Here is a 23806-nt window from a genome sequence, read left to right as displayed (position 1 = left end):
ATTACAATTTTTCCATGTTACACGCATCAGGGTGTATCTTCAAATTCAGCTTGAAGACAGAGTAAAAGATTTCTCTCATAATGATCACAAACATTTAAAAACAAGCTTTGAACATTCTGATAGGCAATATATATTTTTAAGAAAAAAAAAGGAAATCACAAGATAAGTACTAGATGTAAAATAATAGATGTAATTAGACCCGATTTTCAAGGTGGAGGGGAGAAGACTAAATTGTCAAAGAGGTAGGACTCAGAAAATACACTGACCGACTGCAAAAACAGCATTATATATTTGGTACCATCCTTTACATTATTTCTACAGAATCTGTGTTGCACATTTTTGTTAACTCAGTAGCCATTACTAGATCTTTATATTTTATATTTTTGGTCTCTCTTGTGCTGGCTTACATAGGTTTGTAAACAGTTACAAAATGCATTCACTTGGTTTGTTTGGTTATAACTCATATAGCATTCAAATGCAGACGAAGCAGAATGTTCAATTAACTGTTAGACTGGCAGGAAGGCAGAAAATTGATCCTTAATTGTATGTGGGAGTGATCTTTAACCTGCGAAATTAAGGTAAGTTAATGTTTGATTAACATCTGATATTTACTCTAGTCTTGAAAGGGATGACAACTATCTAAATATATCTACATGAGACTTCTGTAAAGTTATTGTCTTTCTGATATTTAAGATGTCTGTTTTGGATGTTTATACAGTATAAACAGAAATAAATTACTTTTCAGAGAAAGATTGTGTAATTTATTGTAGCTCTGCTGAAGTCAGGGGAGCTCAGCCTGAGGATCCATTTCATTCTTGATGAACAAGTTTTGTCAATAGGCCCTCCCTTTATGTGTTGAAATGTTCACTGTAATATTTTATGCACATTGATTTGAGGTTCAGCTCAACCATTTTTCAAACATTGCTGGCTTCAAAATCATTGATCTCATTTTAATAACCAGGAGACCTTTAGACTGTAAACATCTATAGGCACAGCCTGATTTATCTCTCTTTGAAGCAACCAAGAATCACTGTGACTAGCGTTGCATTCTGTATGTTTGAGTGCACCAAGTCACATGCATGAATAAATGGCATGGTCTGTGCAACTTAAGGAAGAATGAAAATTGATTATGAGAGTAAATAGAATTCTCATAGTTTGCAGTGTTCTTTCAATAAAAGTAATCAGAATTCAGCTTCTATGCTTCTATTTTTTTGGTCTGGGCAGGTATTAAGTATATTCTTAAGTTACATTTGGGTCTGTCATAGATTTCTAAAAGGTAAAAATTAATGAACAAATGTTTTCTACTAACAAAACCTTTTAACATTTTAAAAATAGTTACAATTTAAAAAATATGTGAAAGCAGACCTAAAAAACAGACTTCTTTCCTTGAATTATCACATTTATCCCACAGTTATCTTATGGATAGTGCTCAGAAGGGCTGAGCCACTGGACTTAAGCACAGAGCATGCAAATGGTCTCACTGTGTGTGAGGCAAAGTTCCCTGTGCACATGCAGTACTACTCACAATTTTATGTAGTCTCAAGACTACCTGGGTTCGTGTTGGTCTATATGTTCCAGAGGCTCTGCACAACTTTCCATTCAAAGGTGACTTAATTTGTTACATGCAGGATGCTACTTTAAAAAAGTAAAAACCTAATTCTCTACTGACTGTCTGCCATCTGATGCAATATAATAATTATTCTGTGGTAACTAATTAGTTTAATGCTATTTTAGGCATTCAGTCAGAGTAGAAAATGTGATATTCCATAACCTTGATAACAGCTCATTATCAATCTGATGTAGATATGTTACTGTCCATTCTTCTATCATAAATAAATATAATAGCATCTCCCCCTGTATGAATAGACGACGTACCAATGGGGAAAGAATGTTCCTCTTCCTGGAAAAGTACACTGGTGCAGTTAAACAAAAATATTACAAATAATTGCAAATCCTTCAGGCAAATATCAATCACTTCAGCAGGTGGTGAAGAGAAATGGAGGAACGTTTCTATGGCTGCAGGGCAGACATTCTTTCCTCCCTAAGCAAGACTTATCTTCTCCTGCCTCTCCTAGCAAATGCTAAGACTGTGTCACATCCTGTTAAAGCATGAAAAGCTAACAGAGCTTTTTGCCTTTTCTTTGCCTAATACTGCAGTAAAGAACCTTTAGTTTAGTCCCAGAACCAAAAGCAACCAAAAAATTCATCAAAATAATCTAACTTGTTCATATCCCTCAATGGTACCGGGTCACAAATCTGCAAAGCAATTAATAACACAGAGCTTGATTCACGCCTCACAAGGTTTTGAATCTGGAGAAGAAAAGCAGGTATTTAGTGGTAAAAAAGGAAGGCCTTATTTATGAGAGAACTGGAGAAGTAATATATATCACCCTCTCAAAGAAATATTACTGAAAAAATATTCCACTTAAATCAGATGTGAAGTAGGTTTGTGCTGCATTCCGCCACTGTTTATCCCATTACTGTGCTCAGTAAAACAGGGTGTGTAGGCAGGGCTATGTTTGTACATGACTTAAAATGCCTGTGCCGTCAGTAAATAACGAAGGACAAGGTGATGAGAGAGTTTCTCTCTCTCTCCGTTTTCACTTATTTTTGCAAAGAGTCACGCCATTACTGTCGACCTCTTCCAAGTCAAATAGCTCCATGTGAACTTCAAAAGATAACGTAAATGCATGAGGCAAGTGAAAATATGCTCTTAATTCAAGGCATTCTGGGAGTATAAAAAAATCATGTATGGCAGAAGATATTGGGGTAGAAGATGGATGCTTTGACAATGCAGGGGGTTTTTAATCCATATTTTCTCACATGAAGGAGAGCTAATATACCTCTTGCATGCCAAGTGACAAATAGAAAAGCAATCCATTATGATTCATCCTAAAAATTATTTTAACATTAGGTTTATATTATTCACAGAATGACACTTCTTAGCTATTTAAATACACAAAAATCAAGCAGACAAATGTAGTTCAAGCTTTGCCAGACTGAGCTGCACTTGTTCCTGCTCTTCAATCAAGGGAACTTAAAAAGATAACTCAATTCCTGTGGGTATTCTGACCATGGCTTCTTAGAGAGAGAGAAAAAGAGAAATCGAAGCCATTTCAGCGAGGCAAAGCCAGCTATATTTCATAAAAACATTCATGACAAAAAGGTAGAACTGTGGTTTTGAAACAGAGCACCATTTTGCTGTTGTGATATCTAGCTTCAAGACTGACACCACCAACACATTTTATAGAAAGGTTTCAAGAGACTGAGAAAAGAAAAATATTTCTCAGTTATCATACTGTGTCTCAGTTCATTGATTCAGTGTCTGTGATTTTTTTTGTGCAAGACTGATCCTTCATGAGGAAGATTTCTAATCAGTCAACTAGTCCATGAGTATTTCTGTTGTTCGTGAATCCAATACCCCGGTAACTCCCTAAGTACAATGATGATTTAGAATCTGTTTTAGGGGAATGCTCAAGGAGGTGAGTTAATATTTCAGCAATCAGGAGTAACTGTAATTAGTTATACTCACAGCCTTTCTTCACTTTCTGATACCTATGTTAAAACATTCTTTTTAACCTCTGAGTCATTTTCTGTTTTTCTTGGACCTTACCTTGTTTTTCATGGCCTTACCTGAGGTACTTCTCTTCAAATGAATTCATATTGTCTGAAAAAATACTTGGTGTGAGGACTTTGAGACACTGGACTTCCAGGAGTTTCAGAAATGGAAGGATGACTATGAAGTTAAAGCAGGCAAATAGCTGCCTGGGAGAAGTATATTTCCCATCTTTGACACACAGCATTTGTGTGACTTTGGGCCAATTGTTCTAACTGAAATACCACACATTCTGTTTGCCTCAATTTTTGGGCTCTCAACTTGTCAGCTATTGAGTCAAAATAGAGCAGAAACCATAGACCACTGTAGATTCATTACATTATAGATTTGGCCAGTTTGCTCATGATTCTGTTTTCCCTTGGAAGCATTCCTAGAGATAGATGACTTTGGTCACATAGATGCAACAAAACACTTAAAAAAGAAACCAAGCTTTTCACAATTAGTTTATATTTTGTAGTATTTTTTTTAATGTTTGTTAAGATGGCAAAATTAGCAGTCCCTCCAGCTTCTCTCTGCCTGTATCCTGAAATTAGTTTAAAACTTCATCCCTCTGCATATATAGCTATGAGACTTTCCCAGACTTAAGTTGAGCAACACCTACTGTAGCTCATGTAGGAAGATTTGCACAGACCTGTCTAAATACAGCACCTGCTGAAAATATGTGGTAAGAGGGGAAAAACATTTTCCACAAAAGAAACCCAAAGTGGTGTTAGTTCTGACAGTGCATGACACATCGTAAAAGAAAGGAAAACGCTTTAAAATACAACAACCCGGAACAAGTGTCAGAGTTACACTCACAGAAGGACAAATTGGGCATTGGAAGAAGAAGGCAGAATAATCAAAGTCTGTCCAGTAAAACACCTTCCCAATCAGAGGGCTCAATGTGATATGCCTTACAGAGATTAAGTTGTGCTTGAGAGAATTCCTGCATTGCCAGAGACCTGATGGCAAGAGGCTGGCCACAATATAGTGCACACACAGTTTTCCCCTGCCCATCTCCCTGCCCTCACAGGCTGCACTGTAGTAATTTGTGCTTCTGGTCCTGGGGGTGAAGAGAAACTTTCCAGTCCTGTCTGTCAGCTTCCCAGGGCTGACAGGTTAGGTGTTCCTTCCCCTGTCACTCAAAAGTGGAGTCTCACATTGCTCCTAGTGATGTGCTGCCTCAAGGACAGTTTCCTTTAGTGTCATAAGAAGGGACAGCAGAGTAAGGTGAATTAGAGGGACATAGTGACATCTGCAACTCCGAGTATGCAGACATACATCCCATCACAGGTGAAAAAGCCCCTTTAGCTGCTACATTCAAGAAAATAGTGTTGTTCTATGAAGCATGGGTGAAATGAAACGGTTCATAACTTCTTCTCTAAAAGCTGAAGATTAAAAAACTCCCCAGAGTTCCTCTATCTGTGATAAAGAAGGATACACAGATACATTTGAAACCAACTCCTGGGTGTACATGCATACCAAAAGCTTTGTAGATTGCAAGTAAGCCACTACGTCTGGTGCTTAAAGATCCATAAAGTATTCAAGGTCAAACCTGAGCAAGAATTGTTATGGTCTTGTTTCTGAGGGGCTGGTAGACGCACACTGTATTAAACCCACTATTCCCAACCTTAAAACAACCTGCCAACCTCTACAACACAGAAGAATTAACAAACAACTGCAGAAAACTCCAGATACAATGCTTTCTGTTAATTCTTTCCTATGTATAAAATATGATAATAGTACTACTTCAACTTAGAAGGCTGTTATAAAGTTAAATTTATTAACGCTTGAAGGAGTGATGAGAGTACCACAGGAAAGCCATCAAGGAAATTAATTAACCTGCCTTCGAGGCAGGGTTTGAAGAATGTACAGTGAATATGACATGAAAGATTCCACTTTACATGATGAGAAAGTGAAGAGAAACACTGAAGAACTATACATTAATTAAGCACATCCTTTGCACAAAATGAGACAGGAGTCTTGTAGAAAAAAAGCACTCCGCAAAGGTAATTTAAAAACTCATATTACATATTACATGAAGGAGATCACATATTACATAGAGGAGAGGATATATTACATTATACTATAAGGGAGCTTTTTGTCTTTGGAACTTTAAAATTTTCCATATAGTTTCTTAAGTTTTCTTTTAAATCTTTTTATCAGTTTGAATATTGATGAGGCTGGGAGCCACCTGCCAGAGGAAGCTACAATCGCATGAGACAACTTATTTCTCCAAACTAGCAGGTTTGCATTCCCCAGGGCAGATTCTCCCATGGTCCTACCCATTCCTCTCCACCCAACCAACAGCTCCTGCAGACACTCTCGTACCCCCTTCTCCAGCTTCTGGCTATACTCTGTCTTTCCCTGTCCCTTTGTAACCCTCACATCCATTCTCTGCTTTCCTGGTTCCCAGTCCTGGAAACTCATCCTGATTTGTTTCCCTCAGCAATAAGCCAATGTAACTTGCGTTGAGAGCAGCTATTCTTTCCTCTGTGTGTGTCAGGTACCAAATGGATAAAGATTAATGAAGATTATAGGATTCTTTTGGGTTTTTTTTTTTGCCAAAGAGCTCCTGGAACTCAGGAGGCACCGCAACAGTAAGACAGGTAGGATTTTTCTTTTGTAGCATAAGTAAAAGGGTGTAATTTCATCTTTAGACTGAACAGTTTTGAGTGGAGCCCCTTGGCAAGAAGCTTAGCCTGACAAACAGCTGGCACGAAAATGTCAATTCACACTTCTTAAATTTGGCAGAGTTATAAATCACGAAAATGAACTCTTGCAATATTAGGGATGATTGTTACTATAGTCACCAACAAAAACTAAATCCATCTAGTTAAAACTTTTACTGAAGTGTGTGAACCCAAACATAGGGACATCACTTCAGTATAGAGGGAAGACCAACCATTGACTGGTGTCCCAGCAGATAATTTGCACTTAATAAGAAATTGGCAATACCAAACCAAATGCATTAAAAAAAAAAGAGAGAGAAAAGAGGTCAGCCCAGCCTGCAGGCCCACCCACGGGCCTCCATGGGGGAATGAGCTTGGGGGGAATTGCTAGTAGCAGCTGGACAAGGACAACAGGCTTGTGCCCTCTTCCAGTGCCATCAATGTGACCAAGGCAGCGTGTGTCTGCAAACAGCGCACACAACCTCACACATGGAAAAATCTGGAACAAATCTGGGAAGACGTCCGGGAAAGCCGAAGGGCACGTTGTTTGGCTTCCCAAAATCAACAGATTAAACACGACCGGGCCCCGATGTTGGACCGCAGCCGCACTGACCCGTGGCACAAGGTGGCGGGCTGGTGGTGGGCCGCGGGTTGGGCGAAGGGCCAGCCCTCCCCCGGCCTCAGTGCCGCGCTGCCCAGGGCAGCTGCGGCGGGGGACAAGACAGTACGAGGCCCTACTGAGAGACCACCGAGACCCTCAGCCGGGCGTGGCAGCGGCAGCACCTGGCGGCGCGGGAGCCGCCCCCGCCCCGCGCAGGCGGCAGCAGGAGGCGGTGCGCTGCCGCCGAGCGGCACCCTCCTGCCGTCGGCCGCCGTGCCCAGCCCCGCCGCCGCTCCTCCCCGCCCGCCGCGCCGTGTCAGGTGCCGCGGGGCGGGCAGTGCGCCTGTGCGGCGGCCGCTGGGCGCCGCGGAGAGGAGCGGAGAGCCGGCGGCGTAGGACGCGGCGGTGGCCACCGTCCGAGGAAGATGGCGGAGCCGGGGGCTACGCGCAGTTACCCGCGGGCGACAGGTAAGGGATGAGCCTGGCGGGCCCGCAAGGTGCTGGAGAACGGCGGCGGCTCACCGGCTCGTTTCCCTCGGTTGTCACCGGCACCATCCCGTCCCTTGCCGTCCCGGACCAGGGCTGCCAGAGCCCCTGGGGGCGGCAGGCGAGGGTCTGTCTCCTGCCTGCCCGGCAGGTGCTGGGCGGCGCGGCACCGAGGGGGCGGCGGCGGGAGGGTCTGGCCACCATCTCTGTCCGGGCCCGGGGCCGCCGTGGGGCGCGGAGAGGGGGCGGCCCCGGCCCCACCAGGGATGGGGCAGGCTGGGCTGCTCTCCGCGGGAGCCGCGCGGGCGCTGGCTCTGAGGGGCGCCGGTGGTGGGCAGCCGCTGGGGAGAAGCGCAGAGCTGGTCTGGCCCGAGGCCCCCGGCGTGCCCATTCCCCCTCCTCCCGGTGCCGCCTTTGTGGTGCAGGAGGTGTTTGCCGTGAGGTGGCTTTTGTGCGGCGGGTCGGGCTCAGCAGGCAGCCGCATGTGCCGCCGCGATTTCCCCGACCGCCGGCGGTGCTCACGGGGAGGGCGGCAGCTTGGTTTTGCCCCGAAGCGGAGAGCTGGGAGGGACCGATTTATAAACATCATTTTCAGCGGTGCCTGGGCCTGCCTGTGCTGGTTGGCCAACCTGGGCAGCAAACTGGTTGAGCTGGTATCAGGGAGTGCAAACGCCTCGCTCAGAGCCCTTATATAGGCACAGCTCCTTTTGAGGTTGCTCCTCGTTGCTCAGTGAACATAACTTTTAATTTCTGAGGGCAGAAAGGGTGCGTGAGATGTGCTGGAGGCTACTGTGGCATTGCATATGACATGGGATCAAGCCTTCCAGCACCAGGAGGTGCCGGGGCCAAGGCTGGTGGTCGTGACCTGAGCCCTTGGCCTTGCATGTAGGTGTTAGGGTGGATCTGGCTGCTCTTTCTTCATGTGACCTCTCCCCGATTCGATGTATGAGATGAGCAGTGATTAAGGTGTTAGGCAGCTGCTCATTATACTTTTACCTTAATGATCTGATATAGGGCCTTTGCTTTGTGGATGGCAAACCATCTAAACCTGGGGTGTAAGAAGGAATTAATTTCCCTCTTGTCCTAAGCCACTCTAGTTTCCAAAAGTAGCATTACAATTGCCTTGGGAGTTAAGGAAGTATTATTATGCCAAATTTATGGAGTGGGAAGATGAATCAGAGTCTTTGACTTCTCTGAGGTAACACTGTGTAGAGAGCCAAGGAGGGAGCCAGGAATGCCTGTGTTCTGTGCCCTCTTCCTGTGCTCAGCAGTAACAGCTCCTGCTGTAAGGTCTTGCGTTTAGATGGGCAAGCACCTCGGGATCTTGAGTCTCCATTTGTTTAATGTAAGAGAGGGGGGAAAACAAATTAATGCACATAATTAATATTCGTAACTCTTTTTTTGCATCCTCTCTAAAGCATAGGGAAATCCATTTGCCCAATATTCATTTGTACTTCCCTGACGTTTTTCTTCTTGTGATTTTATACTTTGTAACTTCAGAGACAAATGAGGCAAAAAAACCCCCCTTTGCTCATTGTATCGACCAGGGTATCATCTACTTTTCACCTCGTCTAAAACTGAATATCCATAGAAAAGGCAGCATGTAGTATAATTAAAGACAATATCAAATGCTCATGTGTTGTAGAACATGGACAGGCAGGGACAAATGTAATCACATGTGGTCAGACTTTGGCACACAAATGCTAATGCCCAAGCATGGCAGCATAGACTGGTCTCAGCCAAATCTGTTATTCTGTTAGAACTGGCTGCCAGAAGATAACGTACGATGTGATTGCAAAAGATTGTCTTTTTGTGTGTGGTGTGTTTTGCAGACAACAGTGTGGGTGGGGTTTGGATCTGCTACAGTAGAGAATGAGACCTTTGGTTTTTTTTCTGGGACACAACTTACCAATTTTGTAGCAAGCACAACAGCTACTGATGTAAATCTTAACATCTATGTGGAAATGATGCTGTCTTAATTCATGTGTTTGTACATCTTGGTCCTGGAGTCCTTACCTTGCTCATAAGGATGAGAAGAATCTTACCTCTGTATTCCAATCAAAAGTAAAATGCACCTTCCCTCTGTGTTGCCCCACAAAGGGGTGCTGCCTCAGAGACAGGCAGTGTCTGCAGCCACCATCCTCCTTCCCAAACTTTGTAGTTCTCTGTCAGCATCTCAGTTATGGTCTTTAGGCTTCTCCAGTGCTGAGGGTATTGCTGGGATGACAGTGGAAGTGAGGCACTGGATTTATCACGTCCATCACTTCAGACTGTCTGCCCAGATAAAGCTGTAACAAACAAGCCTGCAGTAAGGGAAGGTATTTACATCTCTTGACTACCAGGGAAGAGGCTACTGTTCAATGGTTCACGATCCTTCAGAAAGGAGCAAAATTCTGTGGCACCAACAGATAACATTTTCAGAACTCCAGTGTATCCCTTTGCCAAAACTTAACACAGGTATTTAACAATTAGAAATGCCACAGCCTGACAAAACATTGTGGGAATCTTTTTCTCCAGGAGAGTGTTAAGTGACCAAAAAAGCAGGTGTTATTGCCACTGCCATCTGTAGTAGTGCTTATGACTAAATATCATTTGAAAGAGAAACTGCTCAATAGTGAATCTCTCATCTTCCCCTTTTGCTGCCTGGTGAAATTTGCTTAAGGTACGTTCTTAGAGACTGAAATACTGAACACTTGTAGCAAAATATGGGTTTTTTCCCATTACAGGAAAGTTGGTCAGTCGTGAAAGGATTTAAGAAAAAACTTATCTGTTGTGCCAGCTTAGAGCATGTATCACAAACAGTTTTTGTGAAAGGAATTCATCTGTGTGTTCTTTAAAAATCCTGTGTGGGTTTTTCTTCTCAATAGCAGTGCTTTTTCCAATGGATTTCTTATTAGCCAAAATTATTTAAAGAAAGTATACTCTTCTTTGGTTTTGGTGCTGTACTGTTTTTTCTCATATATGGACATTCAAGGTTGTTTATCACCAAGGAAACTTCATGAGCTGCTTATTGTGTGATGTTACCATTTGCAAGTAGTGGTTTTAGTTCAGAGCGGTTTGATTTGCTACAATTTCTCAAGGTTATTGGTTTAACATTTAAAATATTGTAACACTGACAGACTTTGCTTCTGTCCTTTCAAAAAAAAAAAAGTCAAATCTCTTTCCAACTAAGTGTGAAGAAAAACATCTTGCCTTTGAATGCCAAGATTGGGGAAATAAAAGGAAGGTACATCACTTGAATTGTACATGTTAGGAACGTGAAGCATCTGAAAACTTTGGTGTTTGCAAGACATTGTTATATGATCTCTCATATCTTCTTTTGCTTTGATAGCTGATATATCCATGGTAGTGGAAAGGCAATAGGAATGCCTTTTTTTTAATATATATATTAGGTAATTATTTTTAGACTTGCTAATTGAAAGAGCATGTACATATTTAATGTAAATGAAACTACATATCCTGCATGTTGATCTTGTATGAAGATTTATGTAGTATGGCTCTTTCTTTGTCTCATGAATAAATAAAACAGAATTAGAACTTTCTTAGTTATTGGCCTTTTAATGTATGTGGAGCAAAACCAACAGGGGAAATGCTTTTAAAATCTTATTCATTTCTGTCTTTCACATGCATTACTACACAAAAATAAGAGCAAGGCTTTTAATTCTGTTTAATTACAGACCATTTGGGTGATTAAAAAAAAAATAAATCTTCCTTCCTGTGTGTTTCACCTCTGCAGGAAGATCGCAGTGTCAGTAGTGTTGAGTAGCTTGTTTGATTCTTCTCTCTTCCAGTTATCTTGACCACTCCTCATGAAATCTGATTTCTGCCCTTTCTGACAGGGCATTGCAGTGTGTTCAGACCTTCATTTGTGACTGGCTCAAGCTGCAGCGCAGATCCTAGAACTGACTACTCTCAGTTGATGTTCTGTATCTACTTAGGTCTTGTGTTGTTTTGTTTAATTTTAAAGTATTGTTTGTATAGAATTTTTATAAATAACTGAACTGTACAGATTGAGAGGAAATACAGCTGATCAAGAAACTAATGCAAATTATGTGAATGCTAACTGCATTGGTTGACAACCACCTCAAGTTGTCTTCTCCCTGTTTCCATCTTCCTCCTTTAATAGACTCTCACAATTGTTCTCAGCCCCGGTAACTTTGGGTTTTGTGAAGTCTGTATCTTCTAGGTACTGTTTCATGTAGTTACCTTTGAAGTGATGTGTGTTTGACAGGTTATACTCAGCTTTCAGTGTACCATGATACAATTGTTTGGGTCAGTAAGTATGTTAAATACACTTCTGTATTACACACAAATTTAACTTTCTCATTAAATTGAATCCTTCTGGCTGAGAGGGAAAATGTGGATAATATGCTTAATTAATGGAAAGAATAGTAATGCTGTAACTCAGCCAAGGTTATTGCACTACTCAGAACCAAAGTTCTCTTGGTACTGCAACAGATTTTTTTTAGCCTGCAGGGTTTATGACATTTAGATAACTTCTGAGTTATTTTGATGTGTTTGGTATTTCCATCACAACTTGACATATTACTTGTGTATTTTTTGTGGTTGGAGTTAGTGCAGGTGAGAGCATGGTGTGTGCAATATACTTGTGTTCAAGCAGCTTACACAACGAAGAAAGTGACTTGAAGTCTTGGATATTCACAGAGGTGTTTTACAACGTAGTGTTACCCTGGACAGAGTTTAGATAGGATATTTAGAAATACCTTTCACTCGGTGTTATCTCCACAGTGGTGGTGATGATGATGTGTGAGGGTGAATAGGCCATTGGGTTTCAGAAAGTGGAAAGTTATCTAACTATTAGAATGGAAAAAAAAATATAAAAGAAACTCAAGGTTATTGTTATGTTATTGAAAATACTGTAACACATCTGCCAGAGCTTGTGTCTGACATTTGAATAGTACACTTTTAAAAGTTGTGTTCATTTATATCATGAAGCCATCAAGATCCTAAAGCCCTAGGATGCAGTACTCTTTGTGATTATGAATGTTGTAAGGATCTTTGTAAAGTACTTCTTGCAGTTTAGTAATCAAAATGTTTCATATAGAATTACTTCTGCTTTTGAATTGTCTTATTTGTTCTGTGTGTGTACATACATCATGCATATACATTTCGAGCTTCCTGCATATTAAAATGTCTGTTGGTCACATATTGTTTTTCTTCTTTGTTTTCTTCCTGTAACTCTTACATGAATTATCTTCAGTAGTTACACTTTAACTATTTAATGTCTCCTCTGCAATATGAAGTCTTGTGAAGTATGTGCTTATTTTCATTTACTGTATTATTTGCATAACCAGATGTCAGATCAAGCCATGTGGAGATGTTTTGCCCTAAATTCTGAGACGTCAGTTTCTCTTTCACACTTGCAATATCTGGAAATTTTTGCTACTGCTTTCATGTATTTGTATCTGTTTTCCTTTGATCAAGAAGAAGCTGATTATTCTTGTGGTATTAATGTGCTGCAAACAAACGTCTGCTTTGCTGAGACCAATAAAGCATTTCTGTGATCTTTGTGTAAACTTCAGTTGCAGGTAGGCTTCTCTTTGCTTTTGAACTGTTTTTTCAGTGAGAATGTCCAAAATAGTGATGACTAGAAGTATTCCTGATGTTGTGCAGGGTTTGTACAGTTGTGTTGTGTGGTAGGTGTTTGCTCAGAAGTCATCCTGGTTTAAACTGTTTATTTCTCAGTGTGCCAAAGTTTATTCTTTCGTTGTGATTTTGTGTTATTTTTCTTCTTGTAAATAAAGGCGTCAGTAGCAAACTTATTAATGTTTTACTTTTGTTCAATTAATGCCTTTACAATATGGAAACTTATAATGTTTTAGTGTTTCAAATATGTGGCTTTATCTATTGGGATTATTTGAAAAAACATAGCGTTGATTTAAATTTCTTGTAGGAGTTTAACAGAAGAGGTTGTATCCTGCACATCATACAATATTTAACCTTTTGAACTTTCTGCTTTCCATTACAAGAGTAAACACTTGCATGGGACAGGCTTGTTTTGCACAGGCAAATTTCTTTCCTGGTGTGTGAAAAATCTGGAAATTCTCCTTTTTCTGTAGTCAAGTACAGAAATACATGAACTAGTTCAAGCTTTTGAAGTCAACCCCTTTACAGTGCAACAAATGTAATTATTAGTGAAGTCATTCTTTTGTATTTGCATTTGCCTTCCAAGAGGACAAATCTACTGAATATATATTACCTTGGTTTGATATGATGAGCATTTTAGTCTGGGGTGCCTTCTGAGTTGGTACTTCATGCCAGAGCCAGGTGTCTATTGGCTTCATGTGCACATAAATGTATCTTCTTGCACAAAAAAAAGGATTTTATTCCTCATAACTTTAGCACCATCAGTGGTGCATTGTGCATCTGTCCATTTTAAAGGAAGAAAGTATATGAAGCTTCAAAAGTCTACTTTTCTTTTAGAATAGTTTCTCTTAGAGACTCCTTTTTCATAGTAGTGATTTTATTAAATAAAATGAAGCTCTAGAATTTATCATTTCTACCTAAGGCAAAAGGATGTGCTGAATAAAAATACATTACACAATTTATCAGTTTGTGGATGCCACTGTAAAAGCATTTTAAAGAATATTTGAGAAAATAGTAGTAACACTAGTGTATCTGATTGCTTTGGCTCTTCTAATGCTGTGGTTTGAATTAGGTAAGATCTGGAAGTATGCCTTGCTTGGTTCAGCCAATGTGAATTATCAAAACACTTGTCTCATGCCAAGCAGAAGCTAGCGGAGCTTTTCTTTATTTCAGCAAAACGTTCGTTCAGATATTTCTAGTTTGAAATTAATTTTGGTTGTAGGTGTGGTGGAATACTGCAATTCTTAATGTGGCTTTGATCAAAAAAGAAAGATACAAGTTTTCCTAAGGCGATGAAGCATGCCTGGGTTTGTTAACCACAGCCAGAGTGTTGAAGGAACCAGGGAGAGCACTGCTGTGTTTTCCCTTAAGCAGTAATTCAAGTGGTGGTTTGAAGAATACTCCAGTCTGAATAAACTAGCCTTGGTTACTGAATTGAACCAAACTTCCAATATCACCTGAAAAGGATCTTACCTTTTGTCCAAGAAGGGAAAATAGGACAAACTGCAGTGTTTATCTGCTCATCATTGCTGTGATTTTTACATATTTTAGGTAAAGAGATTAAATTTCTCTTCTCTGAAGAGGGTAGTATCAACTAATGGGAAACATTTGTCTTCTGTTGCTGGTGACTAATCTGCTCTCCATTGTCTTGTTTGTGTTGAGTGTGGTATTTGTGTGTGTAGGTGCAAACCCACCCTGTGTCAGGGGAAAGGGACCTCAGGGATAGGACAAGAAACATGCTGTTGGGGCTCTTAAAATGTTGATATACAGTAAGCCAATTATGGCTTCCAAAATAAATGATGGATGAGACAGTTCTCCTTTCCCTGTCCTCAGGGCTTTTATCCTCAGTTTCTTGACTTTCATACTGTGCTTCAGCCACACAGCATCTTTTCCCCATATGCTTAGTAGTCTATTAATAGGTGTATTTGCATTGTTTCCTGGGTTTAGTAGTGTGAAGTGCCGTGACTGTAAGTAAACGTGGCAAATTTCAGCAGTCATAGGAAGCGGTTTAATGGTGCATTGAAATAAATGGGTGACCTTCCTTTGGCATAAATGGAGCTTTGATGAGGTTCTGGACAAGGATGCTGGATTGCAGTATTGTGGTCCAGGATGTGTTTCAAGACTCTCTGAGGCTGGGTTGTGGCATTGAATGAAAATGCTTGAGTGATGCATACGAGAGGGATTGTTCAGAGAATGTATTACGCACAAAGGTATGATTTCTGTGGCATTACCAAGTTAAGGAACTGAAAGAAAATCTGAAACAGAAATAACTACACGGATTATTTGAGGTAGTTAGGAATAGTTTGGGTTTTATAATACTGTTTATAATCTAAGGGCAAATGTGCATTTTGCCCCCCCCCCCCCATAGTTTTCCCTGTTTTGAGTTGTTTGCAGTTTTTTTCCCATATGAGGTTTTTAAATGTTTGTTCTTATACCATAGTCACTATCTTTATCCAGTCTTCCTGTAAGTCTTATACAAGTGTCTTTACAAAGAATAGCCAGCTTATCATGGAATCTTAATGTATTTAATCTGTGATGAAGTTGTCCAAATGATGTGCGGATGGACCTGGAAGTCATGTTATGCAGTGCAATCACAGCCACTTTCAAATCCAATTTTCATCATGACCAGTCTTTTTGTAATGCTGAAGACCAAACTGAAGACTGTAAAGGAAGTCTTCAATGCAACCAAGGTTCCTTGTAATGAATGCTCCCTAAAGCATAGTGACAAGGCCGTGTACCAACTTAAAAGGTGTTTAAAATAGCACAGTAATGTTCCTGGAAGACCACTGAATTCTCTGTTGATGTAAAATCCCCACAATCTTCTGTTGCCTACTTGCTGATAACGGTGCACCTGTGCTTTTGAGAAACTGAAATCCTAATGGGTTAACTCTTTAATTTTTATAAGTTGGCTTTTTATTTTTCTCTCTAATAGTATTTTCCTGCTTCCCCATTCTCATCCCACCTACAGGGCCATAAGGATGGCCACTTTAGTTAGAGTAACAATGTCTCTTTCACTGCTCTACCTTTCCTGGTGGCTAGAAGGCAACATTGAGGGTAGGGTATCAGATCACAGCAAGCATCCACTATGCTTCCTAGTGTACCACAAATTACAATTCCAGGAGCTAGACATGTATCCAGAAGACCTGAATATATCTTCCATATATATTCCGATGCTATAGCCTGCTTCTCATTCCATCTTCATAATTGCATCCAATGCAATAATTAATTCTTGCCCTCTGTGACCCAGCACTGCTCACCCTGCTCCATCCAGCCTTGGGAGCAGAGAGAGAAAAAGATGATGCCAGGTAGGAGGCTGGCCCCCTCAGAGGGTCTCTGGTAGGAATCACCAGCCCACTTGCCTGCTGCAGTGGCAGCCCAGAGGGCTAAAGTAGCTCCTAAATTTTTCTTGTGGAAGCTACAGGGGAGGCACAGAGTTCAGTAGGAAGAAAAAGGTGGAAAGGAATACAAAATGCATTCCATGCTGTTTAACTGCTCCTCCAGGCATTACTCTTCAGGAATGGGGAATCATCATATCAAAGAGCTCTTTGAAAATCAAAGGTAACAATAAACCAAATAGGCCTAGGAATATTTTCCCATCTTTCACAGCAGCTGCTGGTTAATGTGTATTGCAGTGTGATATACTTCCTTAAGTTATAGGCCAAGAGAAGTAGAGGGCCAAAAGTCTTCAAGATGGTTCTGTAATGATTATTTTACACTGAAATTAATCCAGGTATCTCCTTGTGTTGCACACATCTTGAGAAACTCTGGTTAAAATGCCTACAGTATAAGGTGGCACTTGGGAGATGTAATATTCATATTGTGAACTTCAGTCCCAATGGCTGAGAACTGTGAGAGCCAGTTCTGAGAGGTAGGATTTCAGGCTGATTAAGTTTTTTACAATCATTCATAAAATTGGACAGTTGAAAAGTCCCAGGAAAGAAAATTGATAAAGGAATATGGAGTAATTATTCAGCAGCTAAAAGCTGGCTTTAAGTCCCAACTAGATTTGAATGCATTCAAACCCTCTCCTTTTTTGTTTCCAGCTGTTACCATCTAGTCCATTATTTCATGCCTTGTCAGAACACACCCAATTTGTTTTTCTTGAGTGTCATTCAGTAAAAAGATGGTTTGTCTGACATTGTCTGGCAGACATGAAGTACCCTTTTTTAGGGAACGTTGAAATAAATTATTCATTTATAGGCAGAGCTTGTGTTACAACCATGGAATATACAGTTGGCATCTTTGGAAATACAATTTGAGGTAGTTTACACAAACTTGTAAGGGCTGATGGTGTCAGGTTTGTAGAGAGAAAACCTCTTTCACTGTACATCAGCTAGCACTGCCTTGATAAGGTGGTGTGGGGTTTGGGTCCTGGTTCCGGATTCACCCAAGCACATTTAACTGAAGTAATCTGCCCCTGACTCTTGAAATGTGCCATCAGGCATGAGAATCTCTTCATCTTCTGGTCATAGATGGCTTTCTCCTTTTGGTTCAGAAGTGTTCAGTGCACTGATAAAAAGGTACTAAAACCAAAAATATTTCTCCCTTACAGGTAGATACTCCTCTTGCCTAGGGACAGAAACAGTATTGCAATGTTTGCTTGTTTGGGAGATCTTAATTTCAAATACCATTTGTGTTCTCATGTAAGAAGTTTGGATGCTGAACTTCTGATTTCTGTATTTGTTTATTTAGATTGTTAACATTACTCCTTCTCAGTGAGGTAGCACAAGTGGTTGTGGTTGACTGTGACAATATACCTGTAGTTGTCTGCTATCCCAGGTGAATCAGTTCTTACTGCTGTCATTTCAGGCATAGAGGAAGCCAGTCCTTCTTGTGTGTGCATAGACTTGCTCTTTCTTTTTCCAGGCTTTCCTTATACATGCAGGAGGGGATGCGCCCTTTGCTGAAACTGACTCCTCTTCCAAAATATTTACTGGCTTCTGTTTCTTAGGCCAACTCAACCTACTCATTCCTCTCTTTTCACTTGCTATGGGAAGGCAGGTTTTTCAAGCCTTGACTCTTTACCATTTGATTTGTATCTACGTGTGAAACAAAGTTTTGGAGGAGTGCAAGATTCCTGTCTGAGTGCTACCATTCAGCCTGGGTGCTGGTGATATGGGCTTCTGTGTTGAGCAGAGCTACTTTCAGTTGCCACTATCAAACAAATGTTTTCTTATACAGGTGTGTCCTGAACTTTGATCTGACCACGGTTACTCTGTGTCTAATCAGTCCTGGCAAAGAGCTCCATAGTCAGCTGCCTCTTGCTAAGGTGAATGTATCTTTCCAGTGAGGCAAGGTTTGTGGACAGATAACCTTTTTTTTTGTTTGTTTTGTTTTGTTTTAGATCAACTAATAATTGTCCAAGTAAGCAAGCTTTCTTGCCCTGAAGAGGCAAGACTGCCTCCTGGTTCATGACACATGGAAGTGGAGAGAAGAAAAGTGGATGCATGAGCCTTGAGGCACCCTTGGAGCCAATTCTGGCTCTTTCAGAGGCACAGGATATTGTCACCCAACCTTTTGTATTGAGACACAGCACCTGTGATATTTTCTTTTGCTGCAGCTTAAGGTGTTTCCTTTCAACTCAGTGCAGGTGCTAGATAAGCACTAGTCAAGAGGGAGGGAATGTAAGTTCATTTATCTAATTCACTCTCGGAAGTATTCCAGTATGGTTCCTGGATTTGCATGGTGAATGTTGCTACTACACTACAAGAAGTATTGACTAGACAAAGACAAATCTCTTGGGATATAGAACAAAGTATTGAATAAACAGCAACTGTTTTAGTATTACCATTGATAGATTTTGGTGGTTTTTTTGTGCTTGTATCCAAAACTATTGTAGTTCTTGGTGACTTTGCTCTAATGTAGCAACCTTGATGAGTAGGTTTATTAACTAAAGTTGTAATGGTGGAATTGCTCATTAGCGAGGGAAAGTAAAACTGATGTAAAAAAACCTAAAAACCTCACCCTTTTTGACATATCTTTCTTATTGGTATGTTTTGGTCCAGGATGCATGCTTCTGTGTTTTTTAAAGGTTACTAAACTGAGAGAATCACTGATGAATAGCAACATTGTATGCACTTTCCAGATTTCTTCTTGTAAATGCTTCAGCTAGAATATTTTTGAATACTCTCTCTTGCAGTAATTGCAAAATAAGTATCCATGTCTAAATCCAGTAACACTTGGGTGTGGTGGTTTAGCCCTGGCTGGGTGCCAGGTGCCCGCCAAGTGTCTCCTAAACTGGACAAAGGAGAGAGAAATATAACGGGGGGAGATCACTCAGCAATTAGTGTCACAGGCAAAAAGACTCAACTTCTGAAGAAATGGTTTGATTTATTAATGAACAATCAGAACAGAGCAGGGAAAATGAAGAATAAAATAGAATTTTAAAACACCACCTCCCACCCCTCCTTCTTCCTGTGACTCTTCCTTGTTCCCCCCCAGCAGCACAAGAAATGGGGAATGGGGGTTACAGTCAGATTGTTACAGATGGACTTTGCAGCTGCTTCTGCTCAGGAGGAGGCCTCCTCACACTTCGCACTGCTACACTGTGGGGTCCCTCCCCCAGGAGACAGTCCCTCACAAACTTCTCCAACATGGGGCCCTCCTATGGGCTACAGTTCCTCGTGAACTGCTCCATCATGGGGCCTCCCACAGAGGCAACTACTCACACCCTGCAGGTGAAGGAGAACAGTCCTTCAGGTATTGACTGCTCCAGCCTGAGTTCTTCACAGGATCACAAGTCCTGGCAGCAAACCTGCTCTGGTATGGACTCCTTTCTTCCCAAGAGCTCCCAGGTCCTGCAAGGAACTTGCTACAGGGTGAGCTCTCCATGGAATCGCAGCCTCCTTTGGGCATCTACATGCTCTGTTGCAATTTACCAACTGCACAGCAACTTCTTCCCTTTCTACAATGTGTTAATCACAGAGGCATTACCTCAGTCGCTAATTGGCTGGTTCAGCTGCAGGTCCATCTTAGCATTGACTGGCTTTGGCCCCATCGGCTACAGGGAAAGCTTCTAGCTGCTCTTTCTTTGAAGAAGCCACGCCTGTAGCCCCCCACTACCAAAACCTGTCCCAGGCAAAACCACTGCAGTAGACAAGATTTGATGTACTGCTATTGATTTGTTACCTAGGTTTTTCAACTCTTTGCACTCTGTAGTGAATTAAGAGATATACGTCACTACTGGTGAGCTTCCATGAAAAGCATGATAACAGTCACCATGTTCCATGCTTTGAGAGCTTTCTTTGTCAAGGAAAAATGTCAGATGCAAGCTTTCTGGCTTCCTGGAAGAAGTAAAAATGTCAGCTATAATGCTGTTAGCAAGTGTTGACTTTTTTTCATTCTGAATGTGGAGGCATTTATGGCACCAGACTGTGGGCACATCTGGAGCTAAACTGCAGCAGGCAAGCATGTTGCTTTGGTTCTTTTTGCATGGGCTCTGCACACGGATTCTGTTAGTATGGGCTTCTACCATTTCTTTAGTAGGAAGGAATTTAACACTGTCAAGTGTATTATATCACTAAAGCTGTAGCAGCTTTGTTGTTTTGCTGTATGATTTTTATGGGGGATTTTAGGGTTAGGAGAACTAGAAGAGATCCTGCTGCCAACTATAGCATCAACAAATATTTGATCTATTCCTAGTATATATGTGCTGCACACCTTTTCTCTAGCTGAGTTGTGCTCATCGGGAGCCATAACTGGAACCCACTGTCAGAGCCTTATGTGCCTGAGGACAAATTTTTTCAGCACATTTGAAGGGAAGAGACTATGTATGAGGCCATGTACAGCTGCTTAGTTTCAGATTTAAGAGCTTTTGAAGTCATTATAAAACTGTTCTTGATATTTAGCCTTGTGTTATTCCTCTTGACAAAAAGTTCAGACCAGCGTAAATAAAGGGGGGAGGGGGTTAAGGTACTGCTTTGAGTGTTGTGTGAAATATCCTTATAAGTGTTTTACCTTGGAAAATAATATATCTTTTCATTTCCTACAGATTGCCTGCTAAGTATAGAGAAGTAGCAGCTCTTTTAACACTTTGCTTGTAGTGTAAGGGCATGTGCTTTTAAAAATGGTTAGCAGAACAGCAAGTTGCAGGCAAGAGTGAGGGGTTTTTTGTGTACAGCACAGGCACGTGTAGGAGATGGAAAGTTAATCTGAACAGATACTATAAGGTATTGAGAAAGGTGGATATTTCCCTTACTACTTTCAGGTCTCATCTTCTAAAATATAGCTAGCTGAAAGATGTGCAGAAATTCCTTTTGACTGAGAGAGTCAGTAGACAAATGTCTTCAAGACCCGCCTGGACACGTTCCTATGTGACCTGATCTAGGTGGACCTGCTTCTGCAGGGAGGTCGGACTAGATGATCTCTAAAGGTCCCTTCCAACCCCTACAATTCTATGATTTAATGAGAGGTTCACAAAAGCAATTTAAACTATGTCCTCACACCTGTGTGTGGAGGCAAGAGTAGACTACAGAGAGGTAAATGTTGGAAAGGATAGTGCGAACAGTCCACTTTATTTTAGGAAGAGTTGGAAGTAATGGCTGTGAAATGATACAGTTTTTTGAGAATCTGTAGCAGTTACATGAAGCTGAAGGTGGTTGCCTGCTTTCGGCTCCTGATTGCCTAAGGGAGGTAATAAGGGAAGAAACTTTAACCACAACAGAGTAGGGCTTAATTTCAGGGAGGTGTGATGGTGGAGTGTCTACACTTCAAAGCTGGGATACTGAGCATCCACTTGTCTTGTGGATGGCCTTATGTTGAATTCAATTGCTGTTATGAATAGCTATAGTTTGCATGGGAAGAATCATGAGGAAGCTATTGTTGAGTGATCTGTCTTGATCTACTTATGTCAAATGTAAAACAAAGGCCAAAGAAAAGATGGTGAGAAGAGGGCATTCCTGTTACTTGTTTTTAATGTCTGTGAGTGATAACAGACTTGGTGTAAAATCTACTCTCAATTTTTACAAGTTCTTTTGTTTTGAGTAAGTCTTGCCTCCCACTGTTTAGTTTATATGAAGACAGTGTGCATGTATCTTTCTAGAATGGAGAGAATCATTGCAGAAGCATCTGGATATGGCCATACTTAACTCTGAATAGGTCAGAATGTGCAAATTCTCTTCCTCTGAAATTGAGTTTTATTTCCCCAGATTGGTCTGCCATTCCTGATGAGTTACTCATCAAAAGGTATTACTGCTAATATTTCTTTTACAGAGGAAGACTTGGCACTCTAGACATATTGCTAAAATTTAGCAAAACTGCTTAATAAAGAATGGTTTATGTACAATAGTTAAAGATTAAATAGGATCCATGTATATTCTTAATCTGAAGAAATCTCATTATATTAGAGTGCAACTCATTGGTTTTCCTTGTGATCCTGTTATTTATTTATAAATGTGGAAATGTAAGGATTTTACATATTGATTTTGATCATTAGTCAGATCTCTGCCTTTATGAAAGATTTTTTTTTATTTAAAGGAGCATCCTACTCCTGTTAGATGATCCTGGGGGAGGAAAAAAAACCCAAATCAATATATGAGCTTGTATGCCGGAACATCTACTACATGTATTGACTTAAAAATCTTTAATCCTGCTTGTAAACAGAAAGGCAAATGGATTTTAAAAAAGTAATTTCTTTTTTCTTACTATTCGTTATTTTTCATCCTCTAGTAACAGTTTGAACTTTTACAGTTTGTGTATGTGTGCGTGTGGGTATATTTTAAAACTCCCAGTTCTTTTCAGTTCTTGGTATTTACGTGTACTCTTTATACAAGCCTTTTACATGTAGTCACGGTAAGAAAATAGCATATATTGCTTTGGTTCAGGGGGATTTATTATTGTGATGGGAAAAAAAATAACAGGATTAAGATTAAATAAAGGTCGAATGGTTTATGTTAGCGTTACTGCACTGCTGTTGTTTGCTGGTGACCTTTTTAAGCATCGCTCTTGCTGTGCTTTCATTCAAGTATGAAAACTGTGAACTGTCCTTGGGTTTATTTCTTATCTCTGAGGTTAACAGGGTGCAAGTGCCATCTATTTCATGCTGCTCTGAGCATTCAGTTTGAGTGAGTGTTGAACCTGAAAGTATATACTGGAAAGCTGGTACTATTACTGTGCTAATTTGTTGAAAATAGACTCTTTATTGGGAAGTGGTACCTGGTAATGTGCATTTACACAGGTTTGTCACAGGCAAAGAACATGTCAAGTGCAGATTTGTCACATATCAGGAACTAGGTTCCTTTCATCTATTTTAGGCATTCTTCTACTTTAATGTTTCAGTTTTGATGAAATAGGTTTTGAGGCTATGTTTCATCTCTGGTAATTCAAGGAGATACCAAATTGCCTAGTATTTTACTTCCTTTGTTACAATGCTTTAGCTGGTGTTCCTTCCCTTCTTCACAAAGACTTGCTACTCTGTCCTTTCATTCCCTCCAGGTCTGTTCCTCTGACAGTGAAGGAGTGCTGCCTCCCTTCAGGAACCCAAAGGTTGATGATGCAGGATATAGCCATACATAATGGAACTGAAAAATATGCACTTTAGATAGTCTAATCCGTTAGAAACCCTGATTTTAGTGTGCTCTTTTAGAAACCTCTGAGCCTTAGCTGGAAATTGATGATTAAATGTTCCTTCCCTGAAGGGATCTATGTTCTGCTGCTTAATGTTCTTCCTTTGTCATTAATAAACTTCAGAGTTTTGAGATTATTTTTTTCCCAAAAAAATCAGCTGTTAGTGAGTAGGCAAATAAAAACATACTTCAAAAATATCTGTAGAAAATCCTCCTGCTATACCTTTATGTACCCTAATGCCTCCCTGGCAGGAGGGTGCACAAATTACATTACTGTGCACAA

At 40.6% G+C, this 23806-nt stretch overlaps 1 protein-coding gene across 1 annotated transcript in view; it reads left to right on the top strand.

The window, feature by feature from the left end:
• The first annotated feature begins 7226 nt into the window (after positions 1-7226).
• MAP7D2 (MAP7 domain containing 2) overlaps positions 7227-23806 on the top strand; it is an 87159-nt gene continuing 70579 nt past the window's right edge. The window contains exon 1 of the mRNA XM_061988581.1: positions 7227-7336. Within this exon, the coding sequence (XP_061844565.1) occupies positions 7294-7336 (43 nt within the window). The 5' untranslated portion in view covers positions 7227-7293. The remainder of the gene's footprint in view (positions 7337-23806) is intronic.

Source organism: Colius striatus, chromosome 1 (genome assembly GCF_028858725.1).
Source record: "Colius striatus isolate bColStr4 chromosome 1, bColStr4.1.hap1, whole genome shotgun sequence".
Classification (NCBI taxonomy): Eukaryota; Metazoa; Chordata; class Aves; order Coliiformes; family Coliidae; genus Colius; species Colius striatus.
This window is presented reverse-complemented; position numbering and strand designations above follow the sequence as displayed.